A 15,225-nucleotide genomic window follows, 5' to 3' on the forward strand; every position below is an offset into this window, starting at 1 on the left:
ATTAGATTGAAACTAAACTAGTAGAATCCAATTAAGGCGTATGTGAGCAAACGTCAAGGCGTTAATGTGTACGACGATTCACAGTCCATAGAACCGCATGTAGTAGTACATTATGACTATTTTTTAGTGTTCGGCCAACATAGCACTTTGAACAACGCAATTACCAAGCTTCAACGCGAGCTAAAACAGTAAATGCCATCTAGACTACACCAAAACGGACGCGTTCACATTGTAAAATTCGGATGGCCACCACAAGTTTAAAGAAGCAGTCCGCAAACATACTCCTATTTTAGATTAGTCGTCTGGCGAATTAATTTTGCTCGTCAGTCCAACGGTCGACAATGACTACGTGCACTCTTGACACATTTCTGCATCTACTCGCATGAAACAACTTATTGATTTAAACCCTATACCGTATATTTTACAAGCAGGCCGCGAGGCTTACAACAACAAAGCAACAGCGCCGACCAAACCAGCAGCACCGGCGATTGCGTTTCTGTTAGCACCTCCAGCGTAAGTGCTGACACCAGCAGAAGGAGAGGCACTGTTGTAGACCGAAGTGAAAGAAGACTGAGCAGTGACAGTGAGCTCAACGCCAGTGGAGGCAGTCTCGACTGGGGTGCTGGTCACGTCAACGTAAACATCCGATCCGCTTGGGATAGGCGAGTTCTCGGCCTCGGCAGAAACTGGAGCAGAAGGAGCTGGAGCTGGAGCAGAAGCAGAAGGAGCAGCAGCTGGAGCAGAAGCGGAAGGAGCTGGCGCTGGAGCAGCAGAACCTGGAGCAGAGGCAGAAGGAGCTGGGGCTGGGGCGGAAGCTGGCGCAGATGGAGCTGGAGCTGGGGCAGATGGAGCTGGAGCTGGAGCAGACTCGGTGGATTCAGGGCACACAGTGGTGTAGATGGTTTCGACGCCGCTGACAGTGGTGGTCACAACAGACGAAGTGAGAGGGACTGGGGCCACGGTGCTGTCGCACTTGTTGTCGGAACAAGAGGTGATGGTGACCTCGGTGGTGACATTGTGGGTGACATAGGCAATGTCAAGAGAGACGGACTCGGACTCGACAGAGACGGAAACGGCAGAGGCGACAAGGGCAGCGGAGGCAAGAGCGAACTTCATGTTGAGCGAGTGTAAAAGTGAGTTGGTAATGGACTGGAAAAACGAAGGAGGTGGGGCGTCTTATATAGTTTTCAGTTTTGGGCTGTCGTCTTTTCTTTTTCGGTCCAGAAGCAGACGCAACGCGCTGTCACAGCCAAGCATACCAGACACGCCCGTTTGACAGGAGTATCCACGACGCGTATGGCGAGACGGCGTCAGGTATAAAGTGTGGAGATGTATGGGCTAGATGCGTGTTTGGTAAACACGCGCGTTCGATGCAAAACAAACATGACTGTATGCAAGCGAAGGGCCCCTGCCTGCGCGTTGCTGCGGGTCCAGAAGCGCGCGCGCCTTGGCCAAATCGGGCACAACGCCATACCAATCGGGGAATGCGCTTTTGCCGTTGTAAAGGCGACACAATAGGACGGCTCTTGCCGACTCGCGTGGACGGTGTACATGCTCTTATGTGGCTCGACCGTGTATGTCTCCTCTCGGCTCGGGCTACTGTTCAGCCATGTGAGAATGTCCGCGTTCTCGAAATCAGTAACCCTGGCCAGAGGTGTTCGTAACCTTTTTGACTGGGTCTTTGCCAGATCCGCCTAGATGGTTCATATGGATAGCCATGAGATCCGTCACGGTAAAGTTGACTACTAGGATAATAGGCATGTAAATACTTGAGTGATATTTGACTTGAGTGGTAATTGACTTGACTGATAATTGACTTGAGTGGTAATTGACTTGACTGATAATTGACTTGAGTGGCAATTGACTTGACTGATAATTGACTTGAGTGATAATTGACTTGAGTGGTATTTGACTCTTGATCGTTTGCCAACACATAAAGCCACATGTCATGCTAACGCAGGCTGCGATCTCATCTTCAGATCCGTTTCTTCGGGGCAACGAACAAAACCCCCATTTTCGAGAGGTTAGTATTTTCAGAGACGTCGGCTTCAGCGTAGAATGGGTCTCAATCCGCATATAGAGGCAGATCAAGATTTCGTGCAACTTTGTTTGTATACGTTTAACTTCATGATCAGTGCCATGTTTCTCTTCTACTGAAAAAGTGCTCTGTAGCTTTTATGAATGCACTTTCAGAAGTATCATTTCTATACCATCAAACGTATTCTTCTCCGAATTGACTACATTGATCTTTTTTGACGAAATCAAAGCCGAAAGATCCCTAGCATGACTAATCAGCAATTACTGTCTTGAAAGTAATGTTTTCATGGTCACGGATACAGAAAAGATCAGCAGAGAGCCCAACCTTCAGAAAGATCTAGGCGTTCAATGAAGTTTATTGGGTCCCTTAGAGCTGGTACCGTTTTGTTTGTTTTCTAGAAGGATCAAGGTAATCTTCAAATAGATTATTGCGTGAGAACAGAGGAATGTCGCTTGTTCGTAACCTTACGTAGATTTCAATCTATTCTCAGCATAATGTTTGCAAAATATGCGCTGTTTGGGCACGAATTAGAGAAATATGTACGCCTGAAATGTACAAGTTGGAATATCCCTTCAACTTTAATAGATATGAAGTGGGCTGCTTCTTCTTGAGTTTTGTAATGGGATCTTCATTTGTGAGTAGGATGAATCATCATCTCCCATAATCAGTCTAGAATAAAAGATGTTGCGCTATAACAAACTAAGAAAGCCAACGAAATTGCCAAAGAAATTACCATATCATCTGGATGACTGTGATGAAAAGGATAAACTTCGCTTTTGTTTGTCTTTGTTTGGATATAAAGTTAATATTCTTCCTCCTGTTGTCCTTTCCCGGGTCCAATTTCATTCGAGTAGCCTTTGGCATTTTACAGAGACCACAGTTGCGAGAAATGTTACAGGTGAAAAGCAAAGAAACTCCTAAGCTCCAGAGAGTCAGGAAAACAGTAAATTTGCAGGAATACAATGGCCAAACTTGAGAGTAAATCATCGTGATCAGTATAATGGGCTGACGGGTTCTAATTGTTGAAGATGCGAAGTCAGTAATCAAACCTGCAATCCCGGTCTTCATGTAACATTATATATAACCTCAACATTACCAGAACTATAGTCAAACTGGAAACGTCACTTCACATGGTTTGAAAAAAAAAAACACTTGTGTCTGAATGATCGATATTGCATTGATTTTTCCGAGTGCCTGCTCGCATACTGGGCTTTGACCAACGTCAACTTTTCTTGTCTACAATTATCTTATCAAGAGTTAGCGGACAAATACTACAGCATCTCTCGTACTTCTATGCATTTCCCAATAGTATATGCTTAATTGAGCATAAGGTTCATTTCCCAGTCCCGAATCACACTGACCCAATCTGCGCCTGCTTCGTGCAAACGTTTGCGCCTCCACACTTCAAGCATGATCTGTCTGGCACCCCAGTAACTGCCCAAATACTGCGCTATATCGGCACCCCATTGTTTGAAGCCCGCCTGGAGCTCCTCCGATGTCGCTTCGCATCCCGCAATAAAGCCCTGCCAAAAAAGCGGGATGATGTGGGCCTCGTCTGCGGCTATGAGTTTCTGGAGCAGGTTCAAATGCTCGAGGGTCTGGCGCACCTTGTCCTGGATCTCGGAAGGCGGGACCTGCTGAATCAAGCGGCGGAAGTAAATCACCAAAGCGTGGTAGAACGACATGATGTGAAGGTATGTGGCCTCGTGCATTGGCGACGGGAACCGTTTCTGGTCGTCGAAAAGTTTCCAGTCAAGCGTCCAGTGGTCCATGCGGGACTGCAACTGCAGAATTTTGTCGGCGAAAGCCGGCGAAGCGTTCTGGCGCATCATTTCTCGCCGCAACCGCACAGTATCACCAAAGAGCGCAAGAAGCAGACTCGGAAGCCCGTTGAGCGCCGCCGTAGCAAACCGCTCGTCGTGCTTGTCGGCATTGACCAACTTCTTGTCGACGAAAAGCGGCGTGGCGTCCACGATGTAGTCGATGCGGCCCTTTTCCAAAAGCCCAAACGGCCCGTCCAAAAACTCCTCGGACCCGTGGTCGTTATCCACGTCCAAGCTGGTCAGGTCCTGGATGAGGCGCATGCTGGCAAAGATACGGTGCAAGAGCCGGGCCTTGGGCAGAAGCTTCCTCTTGTGGGCCATTTTCGCCCGGATCACCTTGCCACACCAGTCCAAGTAGAAGGCCGTGTCTTGCATGGTGCCCCACACCAAGTCGACCGAGATCATCGACATCACGGCGCAGAGCACGTCCTTGTACTTTTCCTGCGCCACACACCGGGCCACGCCTGCAGCCGAGTCGTTGGGCCCAAGCAACGCCTTGACGAAAAGACTGGCCTGGTTGCGGAGCCGGATGCCCAAGTCAAGGTAGAACCGCATCTGCGGCGATCCCTTGGCAAACTTACTCTGCAAGTTGAACGCGGCCACGGCCAAGAGGGCGTTGAGAAGCGCATTTTTCGCTGCCGACGTCTGGCCTAAAGCTGCTAGTTCTCCGATGGCCAGAAGAGCTCTTGGGAAGTAGATGCTTTTCCACGGGTTGTCCGTCAACGGGAGCACCGTCATCAAGTCGGCCACGTGGTTGACGTAGTAGTGGAGCAAGTAGCGTGTCAAAGGCTGGACATGGAACGCCGTGGTGGGCACGGGAAGGCCGTTTGGGTGCGAAACGTCAAAGGCCAAGTCGGGCGGCCGGCGCACGATTTCCATGAGGGCTTCGGGCATGCGGGCGCCGTCGCGATCGTGCGGCGCCGCATGGAGCTGGATCTCCAACGGCTCGGCGAAGGCGAAGCTGGACGGCCCGCTCGCGTGCTCCTGCCGTCGGTGGAACACCAAGTCCAACAAGTCGGTCTGCTCGTCGGGCGGCGCAAAGTCAAGAAACTGCGGGTCGCCGTTGAGCGCTGCGGCCGTGAGAAGAGCGTGCTCACGCAACTCGGTCGAGAGCCAGAGCTCGCCCGAGAAATTCTGCTCCAACTCCAAGTTGGCGAGCCCCACGTTGTGGCCCGGCTGGAGCGCCGCCGTGCCGTTCGGGCTGGCCTTGGGCGCCACAGAAGTCTGCTCGGCAGGCGACTGGCTCGATGTAGGTGCTGTTTTGGCTTGGAGGGCGTCGTTTTCAAGACTGTTGCGTTCTTGTCGGAATACACCAAAGGGGCCCTGGAAAGTCGTTCCGGGCCCTGGCCGGAGCATGTTGAGGTCGTGGTCCATGTCGTCATACGTCTCGTAGGCCTTTTCCCACACTACAAACGACACTCTTCGTCGCTGGAAAAAGCTGGCCCGCTTGTCTTCTTTGGGAAAGACGACGCGGCCCTGGATGGGATTGCGCCCATTGGGCGTGAATTTGACTGGAAGCAGCCAGCAAAGCTTTATGTCGTAGCCTGAGCACGTGAGATCCGATTTTCGGCAGTTGAGACATTGTGGGCGATGGAGATCGCATCTGATTTTCCTCGAGCGACACGTGAAGCAGCCGGTGAATGTCTTCGACTTGCGGGAGACCATGGAGGCGCGAGAAAAGAGGAGAGCCGGAAACGGAAAGAAACGGCGAGAAGAGCTGTGAAGTGGAGTCTTTTGGAAACTGGCGATGGAGTTGGCGATGACTTCCGAAAACGGCAGGTGACCGCGCAAACGTGGTCCATGCACTAGAATGGTAGTAATGAAGAACAAATCGAACAGAGGCTAAAGGCGAGCTTAAAGGCGAGCTTAAGGCGATCTTAAAGGCGAGCTTAAAGGCGAGGTTTTGTGAGTTTTCTTTTGTCTGCCACATTTCATTGAGTTTTGCAATAGTGCTTCGTAAGTTTGTTCTTCTTATCAGGACGAGTCTCTCTTATATGGAAGAACTAACAGTAGATTGCAAAAGAGGGTGGAAAAGAGCAACTGGAAATTCAATCGCTGTTAACTCCAGCTCTAGAAATAAGATCAGCTTCGTTGGAATTGAGTATTCGGAAGCTTTTATGTCTATCCGGATCTCAAATTAGAACGGTAAGACTGATGATTCAAACGGCTATAAATCACTAAACAGCCTTTCTACCTGGAAATCACGAAACAGCTTGAAGCCATTGTTCGACAGAGTCTTGGTTCAAAGATTGAAGCCAGCTACTAAACCTCTACTGGTATCTACATCCCAGAGAAGAACCACACTAAAAAGTTTTGGAAACAGATATGCTTGAACATTGAAGACGAATGGAAGTCTCCCAAACACGACTGACAGTGTCTTCTTATGCCTTTGTAGAACCCACCCAGTAATCATAGAGTTCACCTGATAGAGTAACTAGAATATACTTATGGCGAGGTAGTTGCTAGTTCCATCTACGCAGCATTGAAAAGAGTTTGAATATGTAATAGAGTGACTTTAAAAATCGATCATTAGCATGCTAGTGGATGCTTAGAAAGTTCATTTTTGGGCTGATTCTGATAGACAATACCAGTGCGAGACACGGAAGAAGATCGGCACACTAAAGTTCCTAAATTGATGCAATGTCACTGAGCTTTCATCAAGTGGTTAGAACAAAGAGTTATGAATGGGTGGCTTGGTGTTCAACAATCGGAAAGGCTCTACTAGATGGGTCAAGTAGATAATAAACACCTATCGAAGTCTAGGCCAAGACAACCACTCACATGTTTGGTTTCTTGATGATCGTGCCTAAGCACTACTTACTTTGCCAATGACAAATTGAACAAAGGAGACATTCTAGACTATCATTTCACTGGGATGTAAATCAATGCTTACAATCCGTAATGATAACAGGAATATGAGATAGTTTATGCCTGACATCCGTCATCTCCAATGTACAAGCCAAAGCAGTCGAAACACAACGCCCAACTTTGATTAAACTTTTCGACGTACATAATCCCTCGAGATTGTTTGCCCCATGCATTGATGAATTTTTACCAAAGAACGTTTTGTCTTTTCATGCATTGTTTTATGCTTTAGATAACCTCAAGGCTCAAGTCCAGAAAAACATGCACCCAAATAAGAGAAAACAACCATCACTTCTAAGAGGAAAAGACCGCCAGAGCTGGAAGTGGAATGGCCTCCACCCTCTTTTTTATCTTGTCCATTCTCCTGGAATTTGCCTCCATGTTCTTGCTTTCTCCGTAAGCGCATACTTCTGCAATGCGCACAATGACGCAAGTCGGACTATATAACTTGCTAGTGCCCCGAAGTTTCCGCCTCAACTTTGATCTTTTTCATTCCGCTTTTCTTTCTACACAATCATATTTCTGCAATGTCACACAAACACTGGATCTACCCCAAAGACGACGACTTGGTTCTTTCGGCCTTGCGCGGGCTCGCAGCGGCCAATCCTGCTCTTGGGATAATTCCAGAAGAAAAGGTTGTTTTCAACCCAAAGGCGGGTAAAAAAGTGGCTGTAATTAGCGGAGGTGGCGCAGGCCACGAACCGCTCCACCTGGGCTTTGTGGGATCGAATTTGCTCGACGCGGCCGTCAGCGGGGCCATTTTCGCGTCGCCGCTGACCCGCCAGATCATGGCGGCATTGAAAGCCACCGCCAATAAGGAGCAGGGGGCTGTGGTGGTTGTAAAAAACTACACGGGCGACGTGTTGCATTTCGGGCTTGTGGCCGAGCGTGCCCAGCGGGACGGCTACCCAATTGAGGTTGTGTCTGTGTCGGACGATGTTGCCGTGGGCCGCACGCAAAACGCCATGGTGGGTCGCCGTGGCTTGGCGGGTACAGCCATAGTGCACAAGGTTGTTGGTGGTGCCGCTGCAGCAGGCGGGAAATTGGCGCACGTGGGTGCATTGGGCCGCCAAGTCAATTCGGCGTTGGTCACCATGAGCGCCGCTTTGGACAGAACGTCAGTTCCAGGCAAGGCCGAAGAGACCGAGCTCACAGGAGCAGGACAGGCCGAATTGGGCCTTGGTATCCACAACGAGCCCGGCGAAAAGTTGCAGATTCCACCCATCACCGACTTGGTGGACGTGTTGTACAAGCGTTTGTTGGACGAAAACGACAAGGAGCGCCACTACTTGGACTTCGACAAGGACGACGACTATGTTTTGGTGGTCAACAACATTGGCGGCACGTCTTCGTTGGAGTTGTATGCCATTGCCCATTATGCTGTGGCCCGGTGTCCCTTGGAGAAAAAGCCAACGCGGGTTTACATTTCAGACTTTGTCACCTCCTTGAGCGCTCCTGGATTTTCGCTTACGCTTCTTAACTTGAAGAAAGCGGCCACAGACGAGTATTCGCTGCTGGACATTCTCAACTTTTTGGATGCTCCTACAGATGCGCCCGGATGGAAACCTAAACTGTACAGCGGCGAACAGTGGGCTGCAGACCGCAAGGAGACCCACAATGACAAGGAGAATGTTTCTCTTCCTCAGGGTAACGTGAAGATCGACAGCGGCCGGTTTTCCAAGGCATTGAAGGCGGCAATGAACCGTGTGATTGAAAAGGAGCCGCTCATTACGAAGTACGACACGCAAGTGGGCGACGGCGACTGTGGCGAGACGCTTGAGAGCGGGGCCAAGGGAGTTTTGGCGGCGCTTGATTCCAAGGAGCTCAAGCCGCATTTGGACGACCCTGTGGCGGTTTTAAGTGCGCTCACCGACGTTGTCGAAGACCACATGGGCGGAACCTCGGGCGGCATCTATGCCATTTTCCTCACGGGCTTTGTCAAGAACTTGAAGGAGGCCCAGAACGCCGAAATTGCCCTGGTGGCCAAGGCTTTGCATGCGGCGCTCTATGATAGTTTGTTCAAGTACACGAAGGCCAGAAAAGGCGGCCGTACGTTGGTCGACACTTTGCAACCATTTGTTGACGTTTTGGTGGAGTCTGGAGACTTGAAAAAGGCCGTTGAGGCGGCCCGTGCCGGATGCGAGGAAACTGCTAACTTGGAGGCGAAGTTTGGTCGGGCGTCGTACGTCGACGAGAGTGAATTTGCCGGCGGTGTTCCAGACCCTGGAGCAGTGGGCTTGTTGGCGTTGATTGAAGGATTTGCCGGAGAATACTAAGATGGAAATTCAGAGGGGAACTGACGCAGAATATTATTGGTACTTGATAGATTTAAGAAATAGACATCCATAGGAACGCATGTAGGGCAAAGCATACTGGGGAAAGAAGTTGGAAGTCAAGAATAGAAATAAGTTGCATTTCGTTGAGTATGGACGGAATTCTATTTTTTAGTCCATTTTACCATGATATCCATCGTTTTACCATGATATCCATCGTTTTACCATGATGTATTGTGCTGATAATTTCAATCTGTGTTTTTTTTAATTTTTTTGTAATCTAATTTCTTAATAATTCTTGATAGATGGTAAAGGCTGGCGTATACCAGTTCAGTTCTTCCATCTCGACGAGAAGACTACTTTGGTGACACGAAAAACTCAATGTTTCATAGTGATTTTCATGGTGATTTTGTCGTTTAGCACACCAAGTTTCAATAGTAAGAAAAATCGTATTCAATCATGTAAATCAGCATTACGCCTACAGGAGACTGTATTTTAACAAGCTCCTATTTCATTTCTCAAGACAATAAATTTCAAGATGACACTACTGATGATTAATTTTCTCCAAACGGGCCCAACTGCGGATTCATTCTCGTCCGGGACGATCATCATGAGACGTAGAACAGAAGCTAAAATACACAGCAATGGGCGAATTCCCACAGATTGTTCAGCCACATATCCACAAATTGCTTATTCAGAAATTATCCAAAGGGTTTCACAAGAGGTGCATATCCCCCACGTCAGGAGTCATTTGTTGGAAGGAATAAGCGACCAAGAGGAACGGAGAAGATTTGGAATAACCTTCTTCGAATACAACAAGACAGCTGATTTTGGAGTAATGTCACCCAAAAGTTTGAAGAATCCCACCATACTACAGCGAAACGACCCGACTTTTCCCGTTGAAAGTCGTCCAACGTTGGGAAAAAGATTGGGGTGAAGCTTACGCCAACTTAAATCCCAGCATAGCAGACACGACAATACAAATCATCCTTGCCAGAAGCAAGAATAAGCGGACTATTCAGCATTTACATAAAATGTCATTGCAGCATATTGTGATTGACAAGGCTTATTCATACGCTTACAATGTTGGTTCTGAGCCTGAAGCTTATGCCCCCATTCTTATCTTTTCTTTTTGATATACGATCTGCACCTTTCGACTTCTGTTTTTTTGTTACGCACAAGCGCTAAAGATGATTTAGCGTCCTGCACACAAACCCCTATGTCTGTGGCCGAAGTTTAGAAAAAGGCAATAACCAGAAAAAGGCAAAAGCTAGAAAAGTCTTGGCCGAGAAGTCCTCCTCGGACGTTGGAGGAGCATACCCGGACAACTGTCCTTACACAAGGGTGGCAGCGGTCGTTTCGAGGTACACACCCATACACCACAAGTACACCCGTGCACCAAGCCATTGTCTACACCCGGACATCCTTTATCTTTGCAGCCACCATCTCGCGCGCATATATAAAGAGACGTGCCTTCACACAAAAAATAATCAGGCAATGTGAAAAAGAACGCATTGTTCTCAAACAAAGGCACGACGGAGGCAGCTGCATATACGATAGATAAGAATCAAGCACTGTCGCAGCAATCATTTAACCTTCGGCAGTGCAGGCGCTTGAAATTAGACAAATATTTTTTTTCCCAACCGCTGAGTAGACGGTGTTGATGATTTCCCAATTAGGCAGCTTCTCCGCAAATGTCGTCTTGTGCGAGTGCGACATTCTAGTACTGCTGTGGTTATAGCACAGAGCCAGTGTTTGGCGACTGCAATGGCCGCCGCTACTGACGTGGTTATGGGGAAGTATAAAAGTTGCTGCGGCGGGAAGTATGCCGCTGTATGGCTCCCGTTCCCGATATTCTTTCCGATAACTTCTTCGAGGTCATTATTGTTGGTGGAGGCACTTGTGGCCTTGCAGTGGCAGCTCGGCTCTGCGAAAACACGCCTGCTGCTGTTTTCACCGATGACGAGCACCAGCGGTTCCACTGGCTCAGGCAGCGCAATGGCCGCCAAATGAAAAACGGCAAGCGCCAGTACCAACTGGCGTCGCAACTCAAGCCGCACGAGATTTTGGTGTTGGACGCCGTCGCCGACCGCTTCATGGGCCAGTGGGATGCTCAGTTTGGGGCATGCCAGATTCCGCACTTGCGCTCGCCCATGTTCTTCCATCCGGACCCGGGCAACATCGACGCCATGGTCGCTTGGGCACACCAAACGGGACGCGAGAGCGAGTTGAAGGAAATCCCCAACGTCGTGGGACGAGAATTGCTGAAGCATCAACAAAAGCGCATGCGCCGGAAATCGCTGCTGGCCTCCAGAAATGCTTCCTCTCATGACCGTCCTGGAATAGTGGACGTCAACATGCGCGAGTGGCGAGACTACTACAGACCCTCGACGCCCTTTTTCTGTGATTTCTGCCAGAGCTTGGTTCAACGTTACAATTTGGGCGACTGCGTACGTAAGGACGAAGTAGTTTCCATCTGCTACGGCGACGTGCACATATTCGACAAGGGCATGCATGAAACCGGGTTCACCGTCACAACGAGCTCTGGAAAAATCTACGCTGCTAAAGTATGTGTTGTTGCAAGTGGTCACCGTGGTCGGATCAATTTCCCCCTCCCAGTGCTCAGACCTGTCCTTGACCAGGTGGACAAAGGAATGCAATCCTTTCTTGATCACACTTGTCACACGACGCATATCTTTAGTGGAGCAGTGCGTTTTCCTCCAGCTGCTGTGGAAAAGAGAATTTCCCAACGTACACCAGCCCACCTTGTCATCGTCGGAGGAGGCCTCACTTCCGCCCAATTGGCCCATGTGGCATGCATGCGGGGAATCCCGACGACGCTTTTACTCCGGGGTCCAGAGAAGATCAAGCATTTTGATTTCCACTTGGACTGGGTGACAAAATACAAAAATGTCAAGAAGGCTAGCTTTTACCAATTAGACAGCGATTATGAACGCTTGCAGCTCATGGCAGATGCGCGTGAAGGTGGCCTGGTCAACCCTGAGTACCATATGCTTCTTAAGAAACACTGTGCAGCAGGGCGCCTTTCTATGTTGAAGTACACTACAATCGATGCAGCAGAAATGGTGGACGGAAGATGGAAGTTACGGTTGAAGACGGCTAAACCTTCGACATCTGACGAGGTGAAACCTTGCACTAGTGACACATCCATATTATCTAGCGATATGAATTCAGTTACTAGTGATATGAATTCATTTACTAGTGAAATGGCCGAAAAAATAGAGGCATTGAATATTGAATACGTATCCAGTGATATCTCGTCTACGCAAAGTTCAGAAAATGTATCATTAGATGAGATGGGGGCTGAGGACGACGATACAGAGTCTTGGCTCTCGGCTGATTATGTATGCTGCGCTACTGGAGTGCTGCCAGATATTGAAGGCTTGGAGTTCATGCGTCCAATTTTGAATGAGTTTCCAATCGATGTTGTTGGTGGGTTTCCCTGCTTGACGGAACACCTTCAGTGGAACGAGGATTTACCCTTGTATATGGTTGGGAAGAATGCCTCACTTCGTATAGGTCCAACGTCTGCCAACTTGGACGGGGCGAGACTTGGGGCTGAACGTGTTGGGTGGAAGATTCAAAACGACAGACGAGGAGCCTCGAATTCTCTTGATACAAGACTTGAGATGGCCGCCAACAATATGAACTGGTATAATATTTTGCAGGAGGCATGAATCATCGAAAGAAAGATATTGAAACGAAAAAAAGTACACCTTAGTCAGGAATATATCGTAGATTGACTGTAGTTCAACTATAGATATTACCTACGGCTTCCAGCGCCGCGACTGAAGTCATGTAATGGATCAATAGTTGACGACGTCGATGTGATCCTCCGGTTCTGTATCACCTTTACCTGCATGCATCCAAAAGCGTTCTAACCGGGCTAAGGTGTGACTTGCACTGCCAGCACCCACCCTGGTTGCAAAGCGTAAGACGTCACCTACAACGATCTTGTCGCTGGAACCTACAGCATGGAGCCCAGCAACTAGGGCCGGCCATTGCACCATCATGATGACGTGCTTGATCGTCAGGGTGCGGGATGCCACAGTGGCATAATTAAGAAGAGTTGTGAGCTTCGTTGTCAACAGCTGGACTTGCGGCGATGCCATTGGTAAGCACAAGAAATTTGTCAACATGATAAGGGTTGCAGCGAGCAAATACGTCTGCTGGGATGTGTCCATCCAACTAATGAATAAATTGTCGTGAGCACCTGGTAAACGCTCGAGTAAAAGACCTTGCGGAATAGTCGGCAAAGGTAGCTGGGAAGTACTAAAGATTCCCAGACGGTTGAGGAACTCGAATTGCATCTGAGAGTGAAGCGAGCCCAAGATGCGTACATATTCAGATGTTTCGGAGCGCTCATACATGGGGTTGTTGCGTGCTTTGTTTAGAAGCTTTATAATGTCACGAAACAGATGGATGCAATCATTGTGATAGCCACCAAGAATGTTGAACCCATTGGGAAGCAACACTCCTAGCTCTGTGAGGATGTGAGTTTCGAGCGGATCAGAGCAATTCAAAAGGATATCGAGCTCACGCTCCAGATGAACGGTTCCCCCCAAACGCAGACCCAAGCCAGCCAAGATCTCAAACAGAATAAACCAGTATTTGCAAAACACTAGCACCTTCGATCGGCCCACAGCACCACGACTGGCTGTGTGCTTGATGAGAAGGTCTTTAGCTCCTTTCAAATGGGGGCGCCAGTTTTGCTTTGGATTTGCCGCGTTCGAAGACGCCAAGAGAAGAACTGTAAGAAGGACAGACTCGATATTAGACACGAGTTGCAGACCAGCTTTTTCACTAGTCTCTCCTAGAGCAGGGCCTAGAAGCTTGAGACATCGCAGCAAGTAATGGTAGTGGGCCTCTTCATCTTCGGGTAAAGCAGATTGAGCATAACACAGGCGTGCACCTTGGGCTAAGATGGCTGCAAGCAAGAATGGTTCATCACGAGCAGATTTGAGCAAGATGTCACGGGCGGGATTGAAGTAAGATTGTGCAATTGGATCATACAGCTGGAAGGGAAGAATGATGTTGGCAAACTCGTGGTAAAATCTCTGAAGGAACATGTGCTCTTGCGGACCGTTGACTTGGATCAGGTCTAACAAGATATTGTGGGGGATAGCATCTGGAGCCCGATGCCTTTTCGCCTCTTCACTAGAGCTGCCCTCGCTTATAGGTGTAGGCGGTGTCGGGTGATTGCGTTCGGACATTTCGGAGACCAAATTGTTTAAGTCTGTGGCCAAGCCAGTCAAGTCGCCGTGGTCATACGGGCGCCACGGGCTGATGTTGAACAAGGACGCCGAGTCGGTCAAGTCTGACGCACCGAACACGGGATGGGGTACTGTCGGAGGGATGAGAGGCGGAATGTGGGCCACGCTACCAGAGACACCCGCAACACCAGAGACACCAGCGACACCAGCGACACCAGCGACACCAGCGACACCAGCGACACCAGCGACACCAGCAGATCCCGAGACATTTCCCGCCACCATCAGTACCGAGGGGAAGTTCAAGCCGCTCAGGAGCAATCCTACGCTGTCTGACTGCGTAACCGGCTGCGCTTGTGACGCATATGGTGCCTGAGACGCCTGCGGGGCAGGTGGGACGTGCGGCAGCACGCTTACTGCGTTTCGAGCTGTGGCGTGCGCTGCAACAGTGGTTGAGACACTTGGCGCCATCACACCGACATCTTGCATTGTTGATGCATGCGCCATGCTTTGCAGCATCATCGCCTTGCGTGACACGCGGGCCACCCGCTCGCCCCTCCGTGGATAGACGCATTCTTTGCCAAGGCGCGTACACTGCCAGCACAGGGGCCGGCCCTGCGCATTGATTTTGGCAGCCACCCCTTTCGGAGGGTCCACAAACTCGTCACACTTGATCTTGCGGCGTTTGCATTCTTTGCAGCCATTTTTCAGATACTCGCCTCGTTGGCGAATAGAAGCGGCCATGGGCCCCCAGACACAGAAAAAGCAAACAGCCTTGGGGAGAAAGGTCGAAACAAGAGGGAAAAAAAAACCTGGAGGTAAAGGTTCCCGGTTATTCTTCCAGCAGAAGACACAATGAGGGCAAAAATGCGGCGAGGTAGAGCGAAAAAGAGAAGCGGGAAAAAGAGTGGGGGAAGAGAAATATACAGCAGCGAGAGGTGCTAGCTATAAGCATGTTGCCTGCATACAGGTGCGCTTAAATTGATCTGGCAAGT

The 15,225-nt window shown here is 49.4% G+C and overlaps 5 protein-coding genes across 5 annotated transcripts; 2 read left to right on the plus strand and 3 right to left on the minus strand. All coding sequences in view use genetic code 12, as the record gives it.

Moving 5' to 3' along the window:
* Positions 1 to 441: 441 nt before the first annotated feature.
* PGA6 (Pga6p) lies at positions 442 to 1,116 on the minus strand (the record flags this gene model as incomplete). Its single annotated transcript, XM_002614991.1, has 1 exon — positions 442 to 1,116. One exon carries the CDS (start codon positions 1,114 to 1,116, stop codon positions 442 to 444), a length of 675 nt encoding a protein of 224 aa, XP_002615037.1.
* A 2,238-nt stretch (positions 1,117 to 3,354) lies between these two features.
* On the minus strand, positions 3,355 to 5,526 carry ARG81 (Arg81p; the record flags this gene model as incomplete). The annotated part of the gene is made up of 1 exon (XM_002614990.1): positions 3,355 to 5,526. One exon carries the CDS (start codon positions 5,524 to 5,526, stop codon positions 3,355 to 3,357), a length of 2,172 nt encoding a protein of 723 aa, XP_002615036.1.
* Positions 5,527 to 7,253: 1,727 nt separating this feature from the next.
* On the plus strand, positions 7,254 to 9,002 carry DAK2 (dihydroxyacetone kinase; the record flags this gene model as incomplete). Its single annotated transcript, XM_002614989.1, has 1 exon — positions 7,254 to 9,002. One exon carries the CDS (start codon positions 7,254 to 7,256, stop codon positions 9,000 to 9,002), a length of 1,749 nt encoding a protein of 582 aa, XP_002615035.1.
* Positions 9,003 to 10,834: 1,832 nt separating this feature from the next.
* On the plus strand, positions 10,835 to 12,697 carry FOB63_004178 (uncharacterized protein; the record flags this gene model as incomplete). The annotated part of the gene is made up of 1 exon (XM_002614988.2): positions 10,835 to 12,697. One exon carries the CDS (start codon positions 10,835 to 10,837, stop codon positions 12,695 to 12,697), a length of 1,863 nt encoding a protein of 620 aa, XP_002615034.2.
* A 129-nt stretch (positions 12,698 to 12,826) lies between these two features.
* Positions 12,827 to 14,974, minus strand: FOB63_004179 (Zn(II)2Cys6 transcription factor; the record flags this gene model as incomplete). Its single annotated transcript, XM_002614986.2, has 1 exon — positions 12,827 to 14,974. The coding sequence occupies one exon, from the start codon at positions 14,972 to 14,974 to the stop codon at positions 12,827 to 12,829; it is 2,148 nt and encodes a 715-aa protein (XP_002615032.2).
* Positions 14,975 to 15,225: the final 251 nt, after the last annotated feature.

Source organism: Clavispora lusitaniae, assembly GCF_014636115.1.
Source record: "Clavispora lusitaniae strain FDAARGOS_655 chromosome Unknown tig00000187_pilon, whole genome shotgun sequence".
Classification (NCBI taxonomy): domain Eukaryota; kingdom Fungi; phylum Ascomycota; class Pichiomycetes; order Serinales; family Metschnikowiaceae; genus Clavispora; species Clavispora lusitaniae.